Consider the following 26,145-nt stretch of genomic DNA (forward strand, 5'->3'; position numbering starts at 1 on the left):
TCTATACATATAGGTATACAAATCTTTCCTCTTTATACTAGTATCTGCACCGATTTTAAAAATTCTTTCACCATTTGAATGCTACATTACCATTGATTAATATAGGCTATTTTATTGCAAGAAAAAATTACGATCCCTAATAAAATTATACCCAAGGTGAAAAAAAATACATATAAAAAATATTTCATCGCATGCGCTGCGAAAAATATTGATGATAGAAAAATGTTCCACAAGACTTCACCGCTTACAATATTAGTAAAAGGATTTAAATAACAATTTACCTTTCTGTTGTTGCACAACACATACACTTTAGCATTAATTGACAGGAAAATACAGTAATCTTTATTATTTGTTGATTTAATTAAACAAACATTTCTTATCCCCAGGTTCGCAGTTATGGCCTACTGTTGGGCGATGTCGCCCGACGACAGACCAACGCTGCCGCAACTGCAAATATTTTTACGTGACTTCCACGCTCAACTGACGAGATTCGTCTAGACATGAACGTTTAACCAAAGACAATAGTGAAACGTCAATGCGTTACCAACGGCCTTAGCCTTAATAAGGTTTTACTGTAACTTTGTGAAAGCTTTTCGTTTTTCCAATACGAATATTCGACCAATACACCGTTTAGTGGTTTAAACAAACTTTGTAACCATGGCAACATGGTTTTATAACGCCATGTATTCAGTTGTTATATTCTAACTACGGATGTGTTCTACCGACTGGTTAATTAGATTTTTAGCGTATACAGTGCTTTACGTACTTGAATCTGACATGTAACTGAAGCCTTTTAAGGACTTTTGAGAGCTAAGGCCCAGGATAATGCTGTAAGACTGATAGTATAAGATAGATATCACGTGTTTTTGCTTCTGTTCTTCGTACATTTATATAGTAAAATCTCTGTGTAAATTGGTTGAAAATTACAATAACATGTGTTCAGTAACATATGTTTCTGATAATACACATTATACATACATAATATCCCAGAAATGATTCAAAATGTGGAAAATATCGAATTTAATTTTTAACAAGGATTTTTTTTTAGTTATGACGTTACTCACTAATAAATAATGAAAAATACGATATGTTCACCGGATGTATGAACGATGTCCATAATTTGAACGAAATGTGGTTTTTAATGTAATATTACATATAACATTTAAAAAAATAATGTAAAGCTCACATTTCACACAAAGCTATGAAATCTGTGGTTAAAATAATACCTGTTAACTCGTAATTCCAGTAAAAACTTCATTTCATTCAAATATGATACTTTTAAGGCTACATATACCTTTTGGAACCTTAATTCGGTAATTTTAACGTATTTCTCATCGTATTGTAATAATTTCAAACGACCCAATTGACACAGATATTTTAGCTCTTCGCACTAATTCAGAACACAAGCAAAAATATGCGGTTTGTTACTGCCATATTAGATATAAATGTAAATAAATATTGATGTGCCTCAAATATTGTAAATTTTATAGTACAAGACAATATATGTGGATGATTGTTTAGAACGGGAGCCATTTGGTAGGGGAATACTGAAGGCAAGATTTCACGTAATTTAATACATATTAAATTAAATTTATAAAAATACGCAAATCTGTCTTGATTTTCAGCGTAAATACTAAAGCAATGAGACGATACAGTGCTTAATATATGTGTACTAAATGTGATTCCTATCAAAATCGTATTGGATTTTGCCTACCCTCAAAACAAATAATTGCAAAATGATTTGACTTTTCAAATATTATACTGCTTAGTTTTCGTTCATCGTTATAAATTTTTCGAATATTTAAAAAATGTAGTTAATTAAGTTGTTTTTATTTAACTGTGAGATTCGGCCATTGACACGCACACTACCAAATGTCTCGCAAGTATGATACCGGCGTTTTAAGAATTGTTATACTTGACCTGAAGTCGCATTAGTTCAGTGGGTAGCTGGTTCCACATAGGGATGGAACACGGAAAAGCTGCTGAAAAAAACGCTTCTTGTGGCACTACAGACTTCGAGGTGATACGGGTGAAACAATTGGTCTACAGTATTCCTTTCAGGTGGTGTTAAAATCCTATATATTAAGTGCCAAAATTGTGCCAATTTTGGAAATCCCAATAGAACTCTTAATATCAACAAATTATCTGTTTAGCTTAAGAAAGTTTAGTAGTTGGTAAAACGGTTCATTATGACACGCCATATTTGGTATGCACATCTTTGTACCAGTATTATTAGTGGCCAGAAAAAATGTAGTGCCGAAAGTTGATGTAACTTTTAATTTCTTCATAATAAATATTTTTTTTTTAATATTTTATTTATCCTGTGTGAAGTAAGTTTGAGTTGCAATGAAAAAAATATGTGGCGCGTCTTAGTGAATCTTATAAAATATCAAGAATTGTACGAAAAATTATGAAGACATGTATAAACGCTATAGATAATTTATTTCTTTAAGTACATAAAAGACTTAATGTATATGTAATGTAGCTATGTATATTTGTAAATATTTTGTTAATTATGTCAATATACGAGTGATTATATTGAATACTGTCTTTTTCTTCTAAAGAACTTCTAAGACTTTGGAGCGGTTTGAGTAACGTAGTCTTAATGGGTTACAAGGATTTCGGAACTTGCTATTTACTGAAAAAATTAGTTTATGGTGAACCGCAAGATAAAAATTTGGGTCTTATTTGTTTGTCGCCAGTGAGTCAATAAATGGGAAACAATAATATATCGATATTATTGTTTCATATATTTTTAATTTTTTTTTCTTTACCACAATCATGTTTCTTACATTATTTCAAATTTCATTTGTTGCTTGAACTTTGTCTAAGAATTTCGGGAAAATTCTAAAATCCTTGATATAAATCAACGCTCGCTGTCTTGGCTACCCAAAAAGTTAATTTAAAAAAATTAAAATTAATTATTGATATTTTATTTGTAGAATTGTTATAACTGATACATTTGTTTTTGATTGAGAATATTCTTTTGACTGTCGTTATTTTATGAAATATTTCAGACCACATGTGAAAGCAGTCGTGGCCGAGCGGTTAAGGCGTCTGACTAGAAATCAGATTCCCTCTGGGAGCGTAGGTTCGAATCCTACCGACTGCGAATTTATTTTTTATATGAAGTGATTTTATTTTTAGTAAAATGTACTTTATATATTTTTAAGTAATAGTGTGACAGTGAAAGAAATTGTTTTTCGTAGAAAAATTGTCTTTTCACTGTTTTATCAAGAGAAAAATTATTTCAGTGATATAGTACATTAATTCCTTATATTCTCATTTAAAACCGATACAAGGTTGAGATGTGATGACGTTACCACGGTAAAATGTTGAATTATTATTAATATTTTATGCTTTTTTTAAACATCTGAGACAATATTTAACGACGAAGATTTTATGACACCATAAATCATAGCGATTTTTTTATTTAAAGGCTCAACATTTTAGTTATAAGTTTGATCCGGTTAACTCAGTATGGGAATTAAGTTGTATACATGGCGATTTAACAAGATCAAATTTACAAGAAGACGTTTAAGTAAATGGAAAAATTGCTCAATTATAAGTTAACTTAATAAGTGGTATGGTATAATTTCATTGGATAATATTTGTAGCTTTCGCGGACTCCAAGCACGCATTCTTAATTAAAATTTAACAACAACTGCATATTTATAGGTTTGTCTAATATCAGATCACATTTCATGTCATGTCCATGCACATGTCCTGATGCTCATTAAAATGAGGGATATTCCTAGTAAGGGCGATTCCTTGGACTGTTGTAAAGAATAAAAAAAAATATATTATTTATTTTATTAAAGTATGCCTACAGCTACTCATTAAACAATATTCAAATAATTATATTAAGTATACCTTAATCCAAAAACGGAATCCACATTCAAACAAAAAGCATCGCATCACATATACTATTCAGTCTTAATTAGAATTAAAACTATCAATTAAGTACAAAAATATAGGTCGAACGTACGTTCTAATGACACAAAAACACAGTAAAAACCCACCCCTGTTTGCGAACGATTAATTAACGGGGGTAAATTACAATTAGTGGGCGCTACTGTACGTTTTATGTTTCCCGTGTTATGAATGGACCTTTTGCGAGTGAAAATTAATTAAATGAATACCATATATTTTTGATAAGGATATATTAGGTAAAAGATTTAATTTAATATTAGATTATTTAGACTAAGTGTTTTGCACAAGAGACTCATTTCAAATAAAGCTATAGGCAAGACAGTACTACTATATATGTATTCTATAAATATATAACTTTTCCTATATATTCGATGTGATTTAAAGGAAAAGTTTTCTCTAGAGGAATTAACACCTAGCTTACTTCTAAACCAATATACTTATATTGCAAAGTTTACTCACGCATTTTTCTTTTTAATATCTTCATATAACTACTTGAAATATATATAGAATAATATCGATCTATCTATCCCATTAATGAGAGCTAGAAGCAATAGTCATAGCTCGTCTACTTGGTAACGAAGCTACCCTTAATTTCTTGTAAATAGGGGAAAATAATGACGATTTAGTAATGTCATCCATTGAGCGGGAAGTAATTACTGATCGGTTTCTTAACGGGGAGATAGGGCATGCAATTCTGTGTAGTAGTGTGGGGTAGTCATTGTTCGAATTTGCGGGTACTTTCAAATATTTGGTCATAATAAACTATGACTTGTAGGTTTATTTATTTCACATGTCTAACATTATTTCACTTTTATTACTCTTAAAACACAATCATCAAAAATAACAGAACAATTCCGCTATTTCGTGCTCTAAAGACTAAGATTATTTACTTCTATGAACAATTTTTTATTGGGAAACGAGTTAAACTGATTCTTTTGATGTTTATTGTGGTAAATATAATTTAAATAAAGTTTTTCTGAAAGAGATCGCTTATATTTAAGGCCATCCATTACGTACTAATTTCTGTGTGTTATATAATTTTTGAATTCATTAATAATAAAAAAAAATGATGTTAACTAATAATTAAGCTGTTGAAGTATATGTTTATTACAAACGCGTAGTATAAAAATACACTATAATATAAGAAAATAGTGTTTCAAGTCCAATACGAGGGTTAAACAATAGAAATAAAACTTATCTTAAGCCAGGGTCTCCGGATTGTGACCCCTAGGGGATCAGAATAATCGTATAAAACAAATGTTTCGGAATTTAATCTCGCCTTTACAAATCTCCAAATTGCAAAGGATTTGCAAAGAATTAAATGTGTTTCGATGTTCATTAGTATATTATATAACAAAGAGTTTATAATAATTTATTTACTTCAGACGACATTCATCTCGGTTGATCTAAGTTATTCTATTTGTAAATTTAGCAACCTACAAAACTAAACTAATTATTTATAATTAATATTAAATCTAACCTCTTTAAAAATAAATGTTGCATCTGTACACAAAGAGCCGACAAGGTCATAAGGTTAATATGTCTCTGGTAAAATATAGCCTAATTTATGATGAACATGGGCATATCCAAGTTTTAACGTTAGTGATTTTCTCCTTTCTAACGCCCGAACCCAATAATTATTCCACAATCTCAGATTGGAAACAGTCTGAGATCAGATCGTGACTGTCGATCGATCTTCTATCTGCATCCCAATAACCAAACCCTACGAAGATAAACCATTTCTGACGACGAATAGAATGCAATCTATTCGCTCTTTACACTCATATTTGATATTTAATATAAGCTAAACAAAGTAAATAAAACCGTACAAATAATATTAAAATATACATATCTTTGTTTAAAACATATCAAATGACTTTTTAATTATTTAAAAAACTGGTGTTAGTTAAGTTAAAATCTTAAGATAGGATATTGGCATAGTGAAACTGTCATTTTCATACAAAGGTCTATCCATATACACCTATCCGACCTACCATGGATAGCTTGTATTGACAGATGGCTATGTTATTGGCACAATTTTATCAATATTTGTATTAAGATGTCTATCTCCGATGGCCAAAAATGGATTGAGATAGGTTATTGGGTTTGCGCGTAAGTCTAAACGTCGCCTTTGTCTCACCTTTAAAGAATTTCACATCTTTGGCAAGTTTCAACGTTTTACACGTCATTTTTGACGTCATTTAGAGTTTACGAGTAACATTTAGACCTACATGTCGAAAACCTATTGAAATTTGGCTAGTACTTCGTGCTAAGTAAAATCTTATTCTTTATTTAAAAAAGTCTATCGTAAAAATAAATTTTCGAAGTCGCCGGCGTCAGCGGAAGCACTGAAACTAAAAAACAGACATTACTTTACGCCTGTGAATTCAATTCCATTTCCTGCTCTTTTATTTTCCACTTCATCATTGTTAAAAAGTTAACTGAAGTTTTTCTCAGTTACGAAAACACCGAATTATAATGTTAAAAAATGAGTTTTAGGTGTTTTCTTTATTGTAACTTATAATGGCAACATAAATTTAAAGAGATTGGTCCTAAACTAACATTACTATATAAATAATACTTTAAAAAACCAGCGAGAACTCGCCTTTGTATAACTCTGGGCCTGAGATTATTATCTGATTCGTGATTATTAGTTTTTACCTGTTTGTACCTGACACGCACTACTTTTTGGTTCTGAGGCATGCCCGTTTCCTCACGGCTACCTTTGCCGTAAATGCAAATATTAATACGCATATAGACAAAAATATCATTTGTGCAGCCGTGATCCGAACACATCACCTCTGGGTTGCGAGTAAAATACATTTATTAGGATAATGGTACATCTTTAGGATTGCTGTATTTTCTTAGTGGGTGATCTATGACTGAATTTACGCGAGTGCGAGTTACAGATTTTATTGTTATTTGAAATCTCAATAGGCAAATAATAAAAATGTTAAGATGTGTTCCGTAATGAACACTATGATTGATCGCAGAGCCGGATAGATACAGTGATCAATCATTTAAATCAATTTATACGGAGACAATTTGCGACAATTTTTCCAGATTTCGCACCTGCGACAGCTTTGCAATTACTGCGTAGATTGATATTCGATATCAAGTGTTCTTGCCTAGGTAGACAAATAAAAGTGAAAACTATTCGAATGTTTCAGATGTAACAACACGATTATGAGTTTTAATTTTTTTAATTTAAATAATGAACCCACTTAATGATTTAAAATTGGTAAATAGAAAACTTAATTTAGTATTAAAAAAAATTAGACATTTGTTATCAATGGCGTTTTAGATGGATAATAGAAAAGGGGTATGCTTAACGTTAAAAAATCAGACAGATTGAAAAACTGGGACATAAGAGATAACACAAAAGTCATAGACATTACCTCCAAAATAAGTAGACTTAAATGGATGTGTTGGACATATGTTACAAATGTAGTAAAATTGTGACGTGATGGTACCCTAGTGAAGGCAAAAGAAGTAGAGATGAAAAGATAGAAAATAAAGAGAAAAAGATGGAAATACGACATCAGGGAAATGGCAGGAGTGATGTGAAACATAGTGGCCCAAGAAAGATATGAATGGAAAAGGTCGAAAAAGGCCTATGCCGACTGGCAAACAGATCTGCAGCCATCAAGCAAGATCTAAATGTTAGAATAGTATTTTTTTGTCAACCTTCTAATACCTAATTTAATATAATGATCTATGTTAATAAAAAGATTTTTTTTATTATTAGATTGGTAATAGCAAGTATTTTTATTTAATTAATTTTAATTTAATTTAGACATTTTAAGGTTAAAAATGGTTTATACAGATATGTTATTAGATGATATATTTATTTAGGACGTGTGTTAAGGGTAAAGTTTCTTCGCTAGTACATAATGACATTTTTGTTACATTTGTTACATAATTTGCAATAAGAATTGCAAATTGTAACAAATGCCAGAAATGTTTTTCAATGATTACTAAAAGTTTAATATAATTAATATTCGCTATCAGATAGTTAATAAGAATAGTCTTAAAGATGTTACTTGTTAAACTTGCTGAATTTAAAATTACATTTATTATACCCAATTTATAACTAATGTACGGTTTTAAAAAACTTTATTAAAATGTTATCTTGTTAGAATATAAACCACATATTATAAAACATTACACATTTGTTTTTCTACGTTGATGAATTACGTGTTAAAAGGTTGCTTTGAAAAGGATCGGTTGAAAGAAAATGAAGTGTCACCTCGAGTGGAATAAACAGAAAAGGGGAATGGACGTATCGTGAATAGACATCAGATTAACTTTGTAATATGAAAATTGCATTAAAATAAGATTAGTGAACTACTATCAAATAACGAAATTATTGACTTTGGATTAAAGACATACAGACAGACAGACACCTTTTAATTTTCCATTATATTTATGGGGAAACTTTACTATATTAAACTAAGTTATTAAAAAAACCCTGAGTTGGCTGGTGAACCATGCCGGCTTAAAATAAATCCAGAACTTTTTGTATAGGACCAAACTGAGGAGATTCATGACTGTGCGCCCATGAGCGGTGTCATTACTTATGCTAAGAGATACCGCCGCCCATGCACGTGCACAATGCTTGAGCGGTTGGCTGCCATTTAAGAATTGGTAAAGATACCGGCAAACATCTTGAACAAATGTCCTTGTTTATAGGTTTCACGGGGGGGTTTGCAGGAGATAAGACATATTGGTAAATCAGTTGACGTTCGTGTCCCGCGCTGCGATAGGATGCGACTTTCCCCCTCTCCCTTGTTTAATGCTCAAGAAGTTTGCCGGTATCTGTAAAAATATGTTATTCACATAGTCCGAGATCCCTCTGCAGGATTGGTGCGTTCATCGAGTTTTTGTTTAAAACCAAATTTTTATGTTTATTTATAATTAGGAGAATATATATTTACTAGGTTGCCTATCAAAATTTGGCCGCCAATATTTTTAATTAAATTATTTTGAATTGATTTTTGGTAAAAGATTACGTTCATTTAATTTTTAAATAAAATAACGTCTACATCACGGTAATTAATATGAAGATTCTAAAAAATCACGGTTGCCGTTGCGCACATGGCCGCACCTCTTTGCAGCCAAGTGTAAACAGGTATGATTTCGATATATTTATACGTTTATAACGGATATAAATAAACATAAAAATTTGGTTTTAAACAAAAACTCGATGAACGCACCAATCCTTCAGTGGGATCTCGGACCAACACGGTAATTATCTATTAAGATATCATGATAATATCTTCATGCTTATACCGGTGAAGAATAGAAATGTTGCCACATACAACAAAGCCTTATAAAAATATGAAGAGAGCAATCTAAAAATACAGAATCTAAAATCAAGCCTTTGTTTCTAAAATAGCGCATCGTCAGCGAAATATTCTTGCTGCATCAAGTAATGAAATGCTGGAAAGATATCCTCCTTTTTAGATGTAAGACAAAGCTTCAATATCTAGCCTTTTTGCTCATAACTTTTGTAATACTCCAAAGCTTTCAGATAAAGTAAGACTACGCTACAGTAGATTTAACGTGCTCCTAAAATACAGTAGATTCTAAAAAAATGCAGTAGATGTTCAAATCTGACATAATACAACGGTATATTTCATGGTGGTGACAACTACGTAAGTTCGCTCTGACAATAGATCTACGAGATTAGTGAACCTACCCTGGTTAAAACTGTAGAGAATTGAGAGTGAAATAAGGGAAGAAGGAGTTTCACAAATACAGCTGTGTGGTAGTTGAAAAGCCCGTACTTATTTTTGTTTAATTCAATATTTAAAATATATCATAATTAAACAATAATATTTTTAAATAACAGTGAGCAAATACTGCCAGCATTAAAGGTAGGTACATTGCCACATACCGATCTTTTTAAATATGTTTTACTATATATCCCTTTTTAATAATAATAATTAGTAAATTAGGTTAAAAACTACAAAATTCTAACACACTGTTCAGGTGTGTATTCTCATTTGAGACATAGAATAATAAATAATATTTGTCAAATTGATAACATCACTTTTTGAGCGCTTGATCTCAAACGCCTGAGCAACACATCCGCCCTATAAGAGGCGAGAGTTTTTGACATTGACACAAACAATTATTTTATAGTTTATAAACGTAGTGTAAAAAATAATAATTGAGAAGTGGCAGCATTTAATGTATATATATTTTATTTGACGTTCATATGTGTACATTGTGTTATTTAAATGAATAAATGATTTTTGAGTTTGACTTTGTATATATATTTATTTATATACATATATTTGGTATATAATCATTACAATACACATTTGGAAGGTTTGCATTCTCATGCACTTTAAACCAAACTATGTAGTTGTCCTACGATTTTATCTAATTATTTTTACCTAATTACGTAAAACATCGTTGCATATGTAGTAGAATACAGTAGTACTCCTGAATTACAGTAGGCCTAAAGACGCTTCACCAAAATGCGCCGCCATTTTGTTTTAGACGTTCGGCTCTTCGTTAACCTAAATGGATTTGCACTTTTGTTTTCGATAGCTCACAATTCAATTAACGAATTTTTAATCTTAGTTTTAGTGAAAGCTCGCTAATATCTGAATATAATTAAGCTTACGAAACTATGCAATTAAAACAATTTACATAAATTAGTTCATAATGCTAAAATAATTTTGAGTGAAGTACATATATAGGTATAGGAATTGATTCAGAAATACTTCAGTGTTTAGTTCTCTCATCTCTCTGGATACGTCATATCTGAGTATCCAGGTCCGCAGATCTGACGCCAATAAGTTTCTTCTACTGATTTCTTCTACTTCTACTGGTTCAGTTCTTTTTTTTACCAGTTATTCTCTTGTGTTCTACGCCCTTGATTTGAGAACTGGCTGTAAATCTAAAATTAGAAGCATTTAATGTATATCTCTTTTTTTGACGTTTATAAGTGTCCAGTACTTATATGAATAAATGATTTTTCTACTATTCTACTACGGTTTGACTACTTAGTTTTAAGCTAAATAAATAATAAATAGTCACTTTAAGTATACATCAATAGGAAGTGTCTTGTCTGTGTGTGAATCCGACCCTTTTGGAACTTAAGCAGCCTCATATTCAACAATAAGAAATATTTATTAGCATTAAATTTACTAGCTAAATATTTGTTTAGAAAGTATAAGATTAATTTTATTAAGGAGCGTTAATGTTATTCGAGGTATAGAAAATAATTTCTAAAGCTCGAAGCTCGCTTTAATTAATCAATTGCTGGCGTATCGTTGCGGCATTGTTTACATCGTTAATCAAATCCAATTAAAATTTTAAAAACAGAAGTTAAAACAGCTTTAACGAATATAAACGCGATTTTATCTATGTTTCGAGTGTTTTACATGGTGGTCAGCTTAATAGTAATGATATTTTAATTAGTCTACTAAAACTTAATATGTTGACGCCTCTATACATATATTATATCTTTGACGTTATTCTTTGGGGAACAAATAAATTATATTAAAAAAGGCCTAAAGTAGTGTTCGCCTAGTGAAACGCGTGACGTTCAAGGTCAAAAAATATTGGGAAGTTGTCAATTTAACTATTTTAAAAAACATCTAACGGCTAATCTAAAGCAATTTTGAATCGACAAAAATTTCAACAAAATTGGTGCAGTTTAGAAAGAGAGAGAAAATATTGAAAAAAAAATATATACGTATGTAGAGGATATGCGCATTTTTTCACATATCCTCTATGATATAATCGATATTTGCTGAACATCTAATCAACAGTACTTTTACATAAAGGTAAACAGCTGTAGGTAATCTAAATCTAGGCATGCCAAAAATGCAATGAAATGCAAAAAAAATCTCATCTAAAGATTTATTAAAAAGTTCCCAGGTTGTTAAAACCTTTCGAGACATTATAACTTTATCTGTTTTATAATTTAAAAAAAACAAAACGGATTTAAAAACCTGTCTAGTTGAAAGTTTGTTTCATTCCAGAATATAATATACTCTAAATACGTAGCACTATAAATTTCTGTGCAACAAAATAAAGAATTTTTGAAATTGAAGTAATCTTAAATTAATTACGTGCGTTTCAGCATGGAGAGTCACACACAGAGAAAGAGAGAGAGAGAGAGTTACATTTACATTCCGTTCGGGCTTATCTTAAGAGATACAGTGTTATTTTGGATTCCCTTCGCGCCTTGCTTAGAAATTATTCATAATAATGTAATTTCCTCGTGGAATTTAAGGTAATTGTAACATTATTTTAAGGTTTATTTGTCGTAGAATTGGTTAGATAAACATTCTAAAGATAAGCAAATGGATTGTCGCTGAAGTTAGGCGCGAAGTTATGTTGAAGCTAAAACTTTAGAGAAGTGTAGAGACACGCCATGAAGTTAGTCATAGATAGAAGTAAAGCGACTTCTTAGGTTTATATACATTTATTGATACTAATAATGTTATATGTAAAATAATGAACATTTATTAACGTCAGAAAAATACTAGTTCTATATTTGCATTTACTTCCAGTTCTCAAATCAAGGACGTGTGAGAAGAATTGGCAATTGACTCTCCGTCACTCTTTTAAATGTCCAAGGTATTGATATGATGGTACAATAGAAGATTTATATATTTTTTTTAATAAATTTACTATTCTTCAAGAAAATAAGTTTTATGTAGTAAACACAGCTGACCCAGCAAACTTATTACCCCGTAACATTCAATTAATGTCGTCTTATTATAAATATTAAACTAATATTAAAGTCACTACTTTTTTAAAGAAATTATTACAAAAATAAATAAGCACGCTTAAATATTTAACAACCAATATATCAATATGTCAATCCTTATTCAATACTGACATTATTCAAAATTTTTAAAATCTTAATTAGGCGGGTCCACACTGAGCGAGCAGCCTCGCATTTGCCTCGCGAAGCAGCTGGGTTAGTGTGAACGTGCCCCGGCCGAGGCAAGCGTGCGAGCTGCTGCGGACGAGCGACCTCGCGCCGCAGCCATCGAGATACGGCTTTTTGATTTGCTCAAAGGCGCTTCATTCGTTTGCCGCGCGTACTCTGGAGGCTTGGGCTTATCGGGCCGCCTCGCGAGGATACATACTCACTGGCGTTCTGTGGGGACCCGCCTATTCAAAAATATTGTTATACATTTTTTTTCAGGAAGCTTAGACTATTCCCTAATTTAAATCTTTAAAAATAATGATATTCTCGGTATGAATCTAACTTTTCGAGAATCTCAAATATAAATATAAATCAGTTGCCTTTAAGGTTCATTCCATTTGCCAATCTAATAGGCAAATAGGTGATCGTAGACTTTTTGCGTCTAAGGCAAAACGTTTTTCTCACTATGTTTTCCTTTACGGTTCGAGCTAATAATATACTCATATAGAAAAAAAGTCCATTGGTACACAGCCGGATATCGAACCAACGAACTTAGGTATGAGAGACGCACGCTGAAGCCAATAGGCCAATACTGTGAAGGTAAACTTTCTTAAAGTTTTCACACGTTCTTGTTCTAATTCATATATCTAATTTCTACAATATAAATAATACTCTCTTTTTCAAGTCGGTTACAAAAAGATTACCTGCAGCTATATGTGTTCTGTATCTTGGCTCTAGGTCGATATCATGATCGTGACGAGAATTTCTACTTTGTTTTCGCTTTTGGCCGAATTTCGTTGCTATTATTTCGTTTGTCGGTAAATCGGATTCTGTTATTTTGATAAAAATGCTGGTAATAAACAATAATAATAAAACTTTCAATGTATTAATAAATTAGTATACCAGTAAGGAAAACGGCTCACCTGATGAGAAGTGGTACCGCCGCCCACGACTTTCAATGCAGAGGACTCGCAAGTGCGTTGCCGGCCTTTTAAGAATTGATACGCTCTTTGGTGTCAGAAGTTTATTCATATAGATAGCATGATAAGATGTATAGTTAGTGTATTTATAATTTTCATTTAAGACTCTAACATACGCCGATGACTTTGAGGATTTGACCTCTACTACAAACAATAATTTACTAACACCATCTAGTCTAACAAAATAGTGAATAGTCTAACAAAACTACGTGAATACGAAACCAATTATTAGCTAAATATAAAAATTTATAAATAAATATTGGTCTAGAAAAAATGGTGGCTGCCAATTATTTAACTAGTACATACATGATTTTTTTACATGTTTAATTCGTTCTGAGGTTAAAACTTTTTAATGTCAGTATTGCTAAAATACCGAAACCGAGTCATCATCATCAGCTGACGATGGACTCTGAGGGTTGGTACTGGATCTCGAGGATGGTAAGCAGTAGACATACCGTCATTGAGCTCGTTGTAATCAGCTCAGCGAGACGATACAAGAAATGTGACTATATGAACCTGATGATGGACTCCGAAGGTGAGTAGTGGATCTCGAGGATGGTAAGCAGCAGACATACCGTCATTGAGCTCGTTGTAATCAGCTCAGCGAGACGATACGAGAAATGTGACTATATGAACCTGATAATGGACTCCGAAGGTGGGTACTGGATCTCGAGGATGGTTAGCCTTACCTTCGGAGTCCACCATCAGGTTCATATAACACATTTCTAGTATCGTCTCGCTGAGCTGATTACAACGAGCTCAATGACGGCATGTCTACTGCTTACCATCCTCGAGATCCGGTCCCCACCTTCGGAGACCATTATCAGGTTCATATAGTCAAATTTCTTGTATCGTCTCGCTGAGCTGATTACAACGAGCTCAATGACGGTATGTCTACTGTTTACCATCCTCGAGATCCGGTCCCCACCTTCGGAGACCATTATCAGGATCATATAGTAAAATTTCTTGTATCGTCTCGCTGAGCTGATTAAAACGAGCTCAATGACGGTATGTCTACTGTTTACCATCCTCGAGACTCAGTATCCACCTTCGGAGTCCATCATCAGGTTCATATAGTCACATTTCTAGTATCGTCTTGCTGAGCTGATTACAACGAGCTCAATGACGGCATGTCTACTGCTTACCATCCTCGAGATCCGGTCCCCACCTTCGGAGACCATTATCAGGTTCATATAGTCAAATTTCTTGTATCGTCTCGCTGAGCTGATTACAACGAGCTCAATGACGGTATGTCTACTGTTTACCATCCTCGAGACTCAGTATCCACCTTCGGAGTCCATCATCAGGTTCATATAGTCACATTTCTAGTATCGTTTCTCTAAGCTGATTACAACGAGCTCAATGATGGTATGTCTAATGCTTATCATCCTCGAGACTCTGTACCCACCTTCGGAGTCCATCATCAGGTTCATATAGTCACATTTCTAGTATCGTCTCGCTAAGCTGATTACAACGAGCTCAATGATGGTATGTCTAATGCTTATCAGCCTCGAGACTCTGTACCCACCTTCGGAGTCCATCATCAGGTTCATATAGTCACATTTCTAGTATCGTCTCGCTGAGCTGATTACAACGAGCTCAATGACGGTATGTCTACTTCTTACCATCCTCGAGACCCAGTACCCACCTTCGGAGTCCATCATCAGGTTCATTTAGTCACATTTCTAGTATCGTCTCGCTGAGCTGATTACAACGAGCTCAATGACGGTATGTCTACTGCTCACCATCCTCGAGATCCAGTACCCACTTTCAGATTCCATCAGGTATCAGGTTCAGCAACTTATTTTACTTGGTTGTACAAGTTGCACTTGAAACTTGACAACTCTAAATTTGAGTTTTGTTTGGGTAGGTACTTATATACATATACTTATAACATACAATAATTTCCGAAGTTCATGTCCTCGCCTCACTTGATATTTCTTTTTATATTTTGGCATTTCTAAAAAAATCCGCGGGTAAAAACTAAAATACGCAAATATTTAATTATTATTGGCTTCGACACACAAGCGTAGTCCTCCCGTCGCAAAGCGTTGAGGTGGACTGAAGACAAGCCGCATGCAGGGCTCGCGGGTGTGAAATTGCGGAGGGAAGCCCATTGCGCTTGAGTTTATTTACCTTTTATTACTTTCCATGCCCAGGAAACGAATTAATACAATTTTTTTTTATCAAAATAATAATATATGCTATATCTAATAATACGTGTAAGATTAAAATAAATCGCATAAACCGTTTTGGAGCGAATTTGTAATTTATGTCTAATCTACGGTTCGATGGTAAATTTTTTTTTGGGAAATTGGTATTGCTTTTATCTTTTTTGATTTTATCAATCGATACAGTAGGCTTCAACCCACAATATATATTTTTTTCAAATGCATATGAGCGACAGTTCTTCCAACAATTTAATTTAAACTAGGGCTAGTTGACCGATTTGAGCACTGTTCAAGCCTTAATTCCCAATCAAACATTTCATAATGGAACATTAAAAAAATACTTTCAGTACTGTCAAGGGCGTAGAGCTGATGAAAAGAATTTGTATGAAACTTCACCAGTCGTCGACGCCAATTTTTTGTTTGTCATAATTTTTTGATTAATGTTATTATAATGATCTAACCTGTAAACGCTTCTAAATCAATGTGAAAGAATCTAAACATTCTTCTCATCCACAAAAAGAATTCAATGTTTTATGATACAAAATGTAAAAAATGTAAAAAAACAATCGATAAACAAGATGGCGAATAATCAGCTATGTACTATTATTTTAATGGACGTGCCGAAATTTTTTCGTTTGAATTATTAGGAAATCCTTCAGGCAGATGGTTCCACATAGTGGTTGTACGCGGCAAAACAGACGACGACGGACGTCGAGGCTAAACGGGAGTATATATTGCATAACTAAGACTGTTATTATATTTATGTTGTATAATATATTGGTTTGTGATATTTACTTAAATATTTGGCATAGTTCGCTTTACATTTCCTTTTGCAAATTAACAAACTGTTCATCGGACATACAAGAGTCCTAAGGAGATTCCTCTGGCACCCATAGACAAGGCATTCACTAATAAATGTGTGTCCACAGTCTGTGTGTTTCCTTTTATGTCGTCCCAAAAGCGCCAACACTCTATTATATTAATAAAAATGTCAATATCAGTTGTCAGTTGAGGCACGATACGATTTTATCGGTAAAACATTGTTGACAGGTGTAACGAATTTGGCATTTTATCGGTAAAAAGCCTTAGTTAATATAATTTCTCAACTAAATGCAAAGCTAAAGGAATTTTCATTAACTTATCGCCTCTGTCAGCGTTCTCCGTGAATAGTTGGAATGAGAATTTCTTTGTTAACAACACTGTTAAGCTAATTGCTTGCCCATTGGGATCACTGACACTGGTTCTTTTGACACCAATTTATTATGTTGTTAGCGGTCGGGTTATGAGTAATTATCCTAATTCAGAATGCTGGTATGCTTAAATTAAATTTATTGTTCTGTAATGTAGCGCGCAGACATATTTGTCGTGTATGTGTCTCCTATCGACCAGTATGTGTTTTGGACAAAAACTTACAGAAAATTAGAAGACTTATTAAAAATCGGTTCTGTAATGTCGGTTTACTGACAATAGTTGAACGTGACGTCTTAAGAAAATACTGATAGAATGGTTGCATTTTTCAAAATAATTTTTTTTATTTTATTTGAATGATAGATATTTTGTATGGATATAGAGGTGTGTGAGGGAATGGAACGCATCAGAGGTAACGACGCACCGCGAGGTAACGCTGCATGAGTCATGTTTGACGCGAGTTCAGTTATAATTCGAAGGAGTCGGTCCATCGAATTATAAGACGTTGTCACGTCAAAAATTTAATGTAATAAGAGGGAAACGGGCAAAAGACTCTCGGAAGGCTCGCAAGTGCGTTGCCGGCTTTTTGACCTATGTTGGTCGTAGAGCGCCAACATTGTATTGCCTCCCCCCAGAATACGAAGGGCAGCCTGTGCGTCCATCCATAAACCATCGGATACTAGGCGTCCCGGTGTAGGATACCCAGAGGGGGATTACTTTTTTTTTCGTGGGGAAATGCGTAGAGGGGGATTACTATTCTTACTCTAAGTAGCAATGTTATAACTGCGCCCGTGTATCTAATATAAATTATATAATAATGAAAATTTGTTAATTTTTGACAGTATTTCTTTGTATTATTTTATCTTAATTTATTTTAATGCGTTATGTACGTATTAAAAATCTGTGCAAAGAAATTAATTTTAGGTATATGAATTATTCTTTGTATTTTAATTTGTAAGATATAATAACGATTATACAATCATAAATAAGTTCAAAATAAAGAAATACATTGTAGCAGTAATGTAACAGCACTGCCAAATAAAATTAATTACAGTTTCACAAACATGACAGCAAAACTGTAAGATAAGTATGCAAAAACCAACTAACGTTGTCGTTACAATTTTTTTCTATGTAAAAGTTACAGCCCCCCTAGACAAGTGGCATTCGTTATCAAACGTTTCGCAATCGAATAATACGCACGATCTGTCGTGAACGCAAATCGATGCCTAGCCAAACGGACCTAAGTTCGGTTAACGTTGCATCGTTTTAGATTTGCGTTAGATATGCGATAGATATGTGAAAAAACCACAATATTCGCGCGCTGTCAGTTCATTTTGATAAGCTGTTGACAAGCACAATCTTGGTGTTGCTATTATCATGACAATTGCTACATATATGATAATTTTTAGCTAATGACTAATGTGTAGTTTCTGTTGTTATTATCCGACTACGGCAAAGCCAAAAGGAAGAGTAATTATTTTAGCCGTCTATGTTTCTATATTTGTTATTTAAATTGTATTTGTTGTATTTATTTAACAAACGAAATATTTTTTTTTTAAATCGGGTGATTTTACAGTAATTGTTAGGGCAACCCATCAGACGTTGAGAAGGTTAAAATACATAATTATGAATGGTTTGATTTTGAAAAAGAAACGATTTTAGTTATTATTTAGTCTTATGTATTATGTACAAATTCTTTAAAATAATATAGAGATGATTTGGTTTTGGAAAAACATTTTTATTTATTTATTATTTACTCTTGAATATACCTACCACAAAGGTACCTATAAATTCTTAAAAATAAATATAAAGAGATGGTTTGGTTTACCAATAATATATATACAGCTGACTAAACAACCGCCATTTTTGTGGTTATCTACAGGGTCCTAGCGGACGATTTGTCATCGCTTAATCGATACGATTGATGCTTACATTATCTGTCAAAATGTGCCATTTGGCTACGAATTGTATGGCGTAGCGAACGACGCCTTTCGTTTATCCAATGCGATAATCGAATCATGACAGAACTATGCCACTTGGCTGCGAAATAAAACGATCGCTGTATTTGCGATAAGGTAGATGACGTAACAAATGTCATTCCCATACATTTTAATTCTATTCTACTTTCGTTTACGATATTAGATGTCCATTTGTCTAGGCCTGCTGGTAATCGTGCTGATAGATCCGTCCCGAAAATACGTAAGTTTTGTAAATAAATTCTTTTACGAATGGGAAAATATCACCGGTTGTATTAATTGAAAACACAGGATCGAGTTACACGGAGCAGGAATTTAATTTACATGCACAATGCAATCAACTTTGCATCTGCATATAAATTATATCTGAGAAATTTCACTGAACTATATTATTGGAATGTGCGACACTCATGATATGTGTTCCAATCCCGAATGTATTAAACTATTATTTGTACTGTGAAAGTGGGTAATGTTGTAAACTTATAAATCATCGTATACATAGGCAAATTTTGATAATTTCTTTCTTCAACACCTAGTTGCACATAAGGGTCACATTAATTACTAACTTGCGCTCCTATTATTACTTTTCACAAGTAAATCCTTCTTGGGGATCATCTGCTTGTCAAAGAGAATCGACTTAATTGTATTAACGACTATTAGAATAAAACCCAGGATTTGTATTAATTTAATGTTAGTTAGTTTAGTGATAGAACATCAGTTATTGCTTATCGGACAATATCATATTAATTTAAAATATTGTTTAAAACTTTCAAAAGTTGTGGCAGTGTGTGCGATATGGTATTGTGAGTAGGTACTGTATTTCGGGAGCTGTGACTTCCAAATTATATTTTGTATAAAGATAATAACAGTTGAATTTTTTGTTATTTCAGGATTGGCTCTTTAATTATAAATAAATGGTTTACGTATCCTTATTTAAAAGATTGCATATATCCTTTTATATGTACGCGATAATTACATTCTTTGGGAAGGTTTAGGTGTTATGTATTTTTTAAGTTAAATACATTATATACCTTATATACCGTAAACCTGAAGTAGAGTAGTGTGGCTTGAGCGTGTGTATCTCATACCTGAGGTCGTAGGTTCACACCCTAGTTGTGCACCAATGTACTTTGTGTGTGCGCATTTAACACTCGTTCTTACGGTGAAGAAGCCGCCGCATACTTAAGACTCAAAAAGTCATTATCGTGTGTCAGGCACAGAAGGCTCCCTTCCTCTCTATTAAATAAGAGGGTTGCAGCACCACAGTTCTTCCTAATGTTAATTAAACAGGAAACAAATGGAAGGAAAAATGTTTTGTCAAAATACACGAAATCCACGTGGAAATCATTTATTTATTTATTTATTTATTTATTACAGACATGGCTAAACTCACAATAAAATAGACTATAATATATACAATACAAAATTAATTAAAATAACATAAAACACAGTTTATTCTAACCCCTAATACTGTCCAAGTATACCCTCAAATCAGAGTACACTGCCGCCATACGCTCACCAAATAGGTCACTCTCCGGTGAAGAGTCGAGAAACCCATTTAGCATCGAGAGTAGTCGAGGAATGGGAGCTTGTTGACGCTGGACAGTGCGAGCCGAACGCACAGCAAAGAGGTTATGCCTCCGGCAGCGGTAATAATTGTCCGGAACGTACAGTCTGATGATTTCCCCCATCAAGTATGCGCTTTCCGTTTCGTTTTTAATAACGTTTAGACCAAACCTTACCACAGCCAAATCCCTACGAAGCTCTAACGAATTGTACCCCAATACCCCCATCAGGAACTTAGTAGGGTAGAGGTAAGGAAAAAAATTGTACCTTCGTTTGTACAGGTTTCTAAGGAACTTCTTTTGCACCCTTTCAACCATATCCCCATAATACTTTTCATAAGGGGACCATATGACGCAACTGGTTTCAAGAATTGGCCTTACCAAAGATGAATATAGTACCCTAGTGGCAGTGTCCGATAGACCAACTGAATTTCTCAGGACAAACCCCAACCTTCTAAATGCAGCATCCGTTATCATCCGAATATGCTCCGCAAATGAAAGGTCAGGAACAAACAAAACACCCAAATCGCGGACTCTGTCTACGCGCCTAATAACTTCAGATCCTATGCTATAGTCGCATATCATGCACTCTATCAGCAATAAAGCTTTCATTTCTATAAGTAGTAAGTGTTTTCATATAAATGCATCTTTCGAATGTGAAAAATATTCCACCTCGTAAATAATAGACGTGGGCGCATCAAGCTGATAACAACATTGTTCTGCTTTTGCGAGTTTGGTCACTGTAAATGTGGCGAGATGTAACGAACCTATTGTGAATGTATGTAACAGCGTTTCCATTGTGACGCGAGTACAAAAAATAATAATTCATACAATTATTTTTTGAAGTGAAACTTCTTTAGAATCGTTGTGATTTCAAACCGGATGCAACGAAAAAGCGACAGTAAAAAGAGACAGAAACATTAATTCATATGATTTAACGTGGGAGAAAATGAGATAGATAAACTTCTTTCGAATCGTCGTGATTTCAAACCGGATGCAGCGGTAAAGAGAGACAGAAACATCAATATATCATATGATTTAACGTGGGAGAAAATGAGATAGCAGGCATTATACAGCCTCTCTTTACTGCCGCTTTTTTTTTGATCGAATTTCAAACTTTCGTTGTTTTAGTTTTTGTCAAATTAAAGATTTATATTAAACTTATAAATTAAAATGTATAATTAAAATATACTGTTTTTAAAGAACACACACATTTAGATAGTGGAAAATGATTAATTTATATTTGTTTTTGAAGGTTTCACTTCTACCATGTGTGAATTGCACAAATGTTTTTATATCTAGAAATGACTAGAATTTTTCTCATTTAAATTACAGTTGCTAAAACCTGTCTCTATTGGTACATGACTGCTTCTGTGAGTTAAAAGTTACCTGTATCCAGCAGAATTCTTATAGATTCAATCGTGTTATTATGATGTAAGTAATCACAAAGATTTACAAAAACACAGAAAATTACTTTTAAATAATAATAAAAATAGATAATATGTAAATCATGTATATATTATGGACATTTGCTATAGGCATAAATACAATAATTTCTAAAGAAATCTTTAACTAAAACTTAACTAAAGTGTCTAACAATGAAAACAAATCTTCTAGATATGATAAGAAATGCATATGACTGGGTTGATATTGTCCGAATATATCACTTGACTCACCCTACTCACTCCTACGTAATAAAGTAGAAATATGTAAGACTATAACTAGCATATGAAAGTCATGATTTAACCATATAAAATGATAAATTTATGAACGAATTACTAAGCTTTTCATATAGGCTGATGTTCAGTGATACCGCCGCCGCCCACGACAACGACACAGCCAAAATAGTCGCGAGTGCGTTGCCGGTATTTTAAGAATTGGTACGCTCTATTCTTTTCTTGCCTTGACCGTTCATAAAACGCATAATGATGTTTTATTTTCTATACAGGACCCGTAGAAGAAAAACATCAGGCACATACAGGCCAAGAAACTCAGCAGTTTCTAATCTCCCCTTTTCTAAAAAGAGATTTTAAGTCAACCGTTCACATCGTCGCGTACATTATCGTAAGAATAATACTTACACATTGTAGATCTCCTGCCGAGTGCCGATAAATAAATCTGCAATTATCGCTTACAAAGGCACGCATAGCCCCCGTTCCAATTACTTCTACATTAAAATTATTACAAATTACAAACCAATGGGGTTCACGATACAGGGTGATTACTAAATTGCATTGTTGCTTCATGCTGCGTTCATGTAGGTATAAGAATCCTGTCAAAATGAGTAACGGAATTTTAAGAATAACAAAGGTTATAAAATAGTAAAGATAATCAAGAGGAAGATGTGTGCAGTGTTTGCCTTGTGGTGCGATTCTCATCCCTCAGGTCGTTGGTTCGAACCCCGGCTGTGCATCAATGGATTTTCTTTCTATATGCGCATTTAACATTTCCATAAACGGTGAAGGAAGACATCGTGCGGCAACTCACTTGCTTTAAACCCAAAACGTTAGCGTGTGTCAGGCACAGAAGGCTGATCACCTACCTGCCTATTAAATGAACAAATGATAATGTAACATATACCGAAATCTGAGACCCTGAGCTAAAAAATTGCAGCGCCCCTGATTTAGTGAACCATAGACAAACCTTCTAGGTTCGTCTATGGTTCGCTAAATCTGGTGGTGTACGTTTAAAAAAAATTGACAAACAACTTTGATAAAATATATGCTTTCTATAATATGATACGCTAAACACTTAAGAAATATTTATTTATTTATTCACAAAAAATACAAAGGTACACTATCGAGTACTTAGCTATACGATAATAAAAAAAGTTATATATTTAACACAACTACATCACCTAATACATAAAAATATATCTAATAACTAACCTTAAAATTTAATTATTAAAAAATATTATTAAAAGGAGTCCCTTTAGGCAAGGTTCCGAAGATACTAGCAGCGTTCCCTCTTTGAATAGCTAGACTAATTCTTTGTGCGAGGTAGCTGCCAGCTCTTCGTTCTCCTGTGATGTCGACTAACCTTTTTTCCCTAAAAAGCTTTTATGCGCTAGGACCCCACGGACCAAGGGTCTCGACACCGAATGGGACAAAATCATATTCAGAGCCTAGACCCCTTTCTATAATTATATGATATAGTACTGTATTTCGGGACCCTAGGACTTCCAAATTACATTTTATTAGTAGTAGAGTAGTCAAATACATCACTTCCCTACCTAACAACAAATTGTATATTTAATAAAAAGAAAAGAGAGATGTCAAGAAGTAAGGAGAAGCGGGAAGACTGATATTTTTAAGTTGTAGTTTTAAATTCTTAGTATTATTTGTTGCATTTAAATGTCAAATTTCAGTTTTTTAATTTTATTCTTTTGTTTTTTTAATGTATCTTTGTCTTTTATTGCGCTTGCTTGTTTTCTGTCTTTTATACATAAATTGTATATCTATGTAATCTGTTTTAGCTTTCTGTATTGTCTTAGTATTTTGTATTATAATATGTATAAGTATAAGCTGTTAGATTACTTATAATTAAATAAATAAATATTAGTCTAAATTTAAGTACATCCTGTATCTATCCTACAAACCGTCACATTATATCAAATTGAGTTAGCAACTTTATTGAGTTAAAATCAAATTATGAATCTCTTGTCTGCTTAAATAGGTTTTGTTAGTATAACATTCAATTGTGGAGCCAACGAAACGTAATTTAATTTGTTACTTTAATGTAGGTCGACTTTTAAAGGAAAATAATTGCAAGCCGAATAGCAAATATTAATTTAAAATTTGAATTGAGCGATGCTCTTTGATGTTCGATGATGGAATCATCAGTCGATGATTCCATCGTTCTATTAACAATCGTAGCCCCTCCACGTTACCGTTACGTAATTATTATAAATAAAAAAAATCAGGGGCACTACCACCTCTATAGGTCTTGGCCTCAGATTTCTGAATCTGTTTCATGATCATTTTTAAATCTAATAGGCAAGTAGGTGAACAGCCTCCAGTGCCTGATACATGTCGTCGACTTTTTGTGTCTAAGACATGTCGGTTTCCTCACGATGTTTTCCTTCACCGTTCGAGTAAATGTTAAATGCGCACACAGACACTCCATTGGTGCACAGCCGGGGATCGAACCAACGACCTCAGGGATGAGAGTAGCAGGCTGAAGCCACTAGGCCAACACTGCTCAATTACGTAATTATTGCCTTTCGATTATTTGAAACTTAAAAGAACTTGTTAAATTAGTTTTATCGTATCCATAACTTAAAATAAAATAAAATAAAAATTAGATTTAATTTACTATGTATAATGTAAATACTGTATATTTGTGTAATACGTACGATACGATCTATGGTTCGGTACCTATTTACGCCCAAACACAAGAACCTATATAAATCAGTTTTTGTCCATCTCAGATAGACATATTGATGAATGTACGGTTTTATTTACTTTATTTGGTTTAAATTGATAATCAAATATGAATGTAAAGAGCGAAGAGATTGCATTCTATCCTTCGCCAAAAATGGATTGTCTTCGTAGGGGTTGCTTAATGGGATGCTAGCAGATTGTTTTCAATCTGAGATTGAGGATTAATTATTGGGTTCGGGCGTTAGATTTCACTAAATTTACTTTCCATTTCCATTTATTCTGTACGTCTAGAAACACATAAATGTTGAGATTTGAAAAGGAAACCCCAAAGCAAAACTCTAATTGTATACGAATTGGGACCTCGTGTCAAATTCGATTGGACGTTCATAATCCTGTAATACTGGGCTTTGTCGCCATATGTCGTCTTTGCACTCGCCGACGCGACGTAGATTAATTCACAATAGTATTTCTGTGTTGACGTGTTAGATTTCACGGGGACAATGCGTTTCGATATAAACGATGTGAATTTGTAAAAATATCGGTATAATAGCTATTGTGAGATTGATTTGCATCTGCCGTTTCGTTATGCACGATTTTTTCTTACGGATTAGAAATGTTTGAATTGAAAGATGTATGGTCAAAAGGATTTTCTTAGTATTTCTTTACAGTACCGGAAATGTAACCTTAGCTCATTATATAAAAACATGACTCGTTACGATAATTATTGCTCCAGGAAAAAAAAATGGCACTAAAAATAAAAGAAACTGCGATTACTTTGTTGGTTAAGAAAACTGTAAATACCTACTGTATAATAAATAAACTGTAGAAACTAATACACTAATATAATATAAATAAAATAAATTACTGAGCCTATTACGAAGTGATAAATTTAATTTAAAGTATATTAAAGAAATACTTGAACTCAAAACGATTAATTTATTTTAATTATTCTTAAAATGCGTCGAATAAATTAAGCTCCGAGTCTATCTTTACTTCACACACCCTTTACCCTTTCCTATTATTATGTCCTTTCGAGTCCTAAGGAACC

At 33.2% G+C, this 26,145-nt stretch overlaps 1 protein-coding gene and 1 non-coding gene across 2 annotated transcripts in view; both read left to right on the forward strand.

Annotated features, from left to right (window-relative positions):
* The window catches only part of LOC111000954 (tyrosine-protein kinase Drl), a 36,723-nt gene extending 34,180 nt beyond the window's left edge, over nt 1–2,543 (forward strand). Inside the window, exon 6 of the mRNA XM_022270571.2 lies at nt 387–2,543. Coding sequence (XP_022126263.2) covers nt 387–498 — 112 coding nt within the window. The 3' untranslated portion in view covers nt 499–2,543. The remainder of the gene's footprint in view (nt 1–386) is intronic.
* Nucleotides 2,544–3,030: 487 nt separating this feature from the next.
* On the forward strand, nt 3,031–3,112 carry Trnas-aga. Its single transcript has one exon. It is a non-coding gene; the product is annotated as a tRNA-Ser (tRNA).
* The last annotated feature ends 23,033 nt before the right edge of the window (nt 3,113–26,145 follow it).

This window comes from Pieris rapae, chromosome 20 (genome assembly GCF_905147795.1).
Source record: "Pieris rapae chromosome 20, ilPieRapa1.1, whole genome shotgun sequence".
Taxonomy (NCBI): Eukaryota; Metazoa; Arthropoda; class Insecta; order Lepidoptera; family Pieridae; genus Pieris; species Pieris rapae.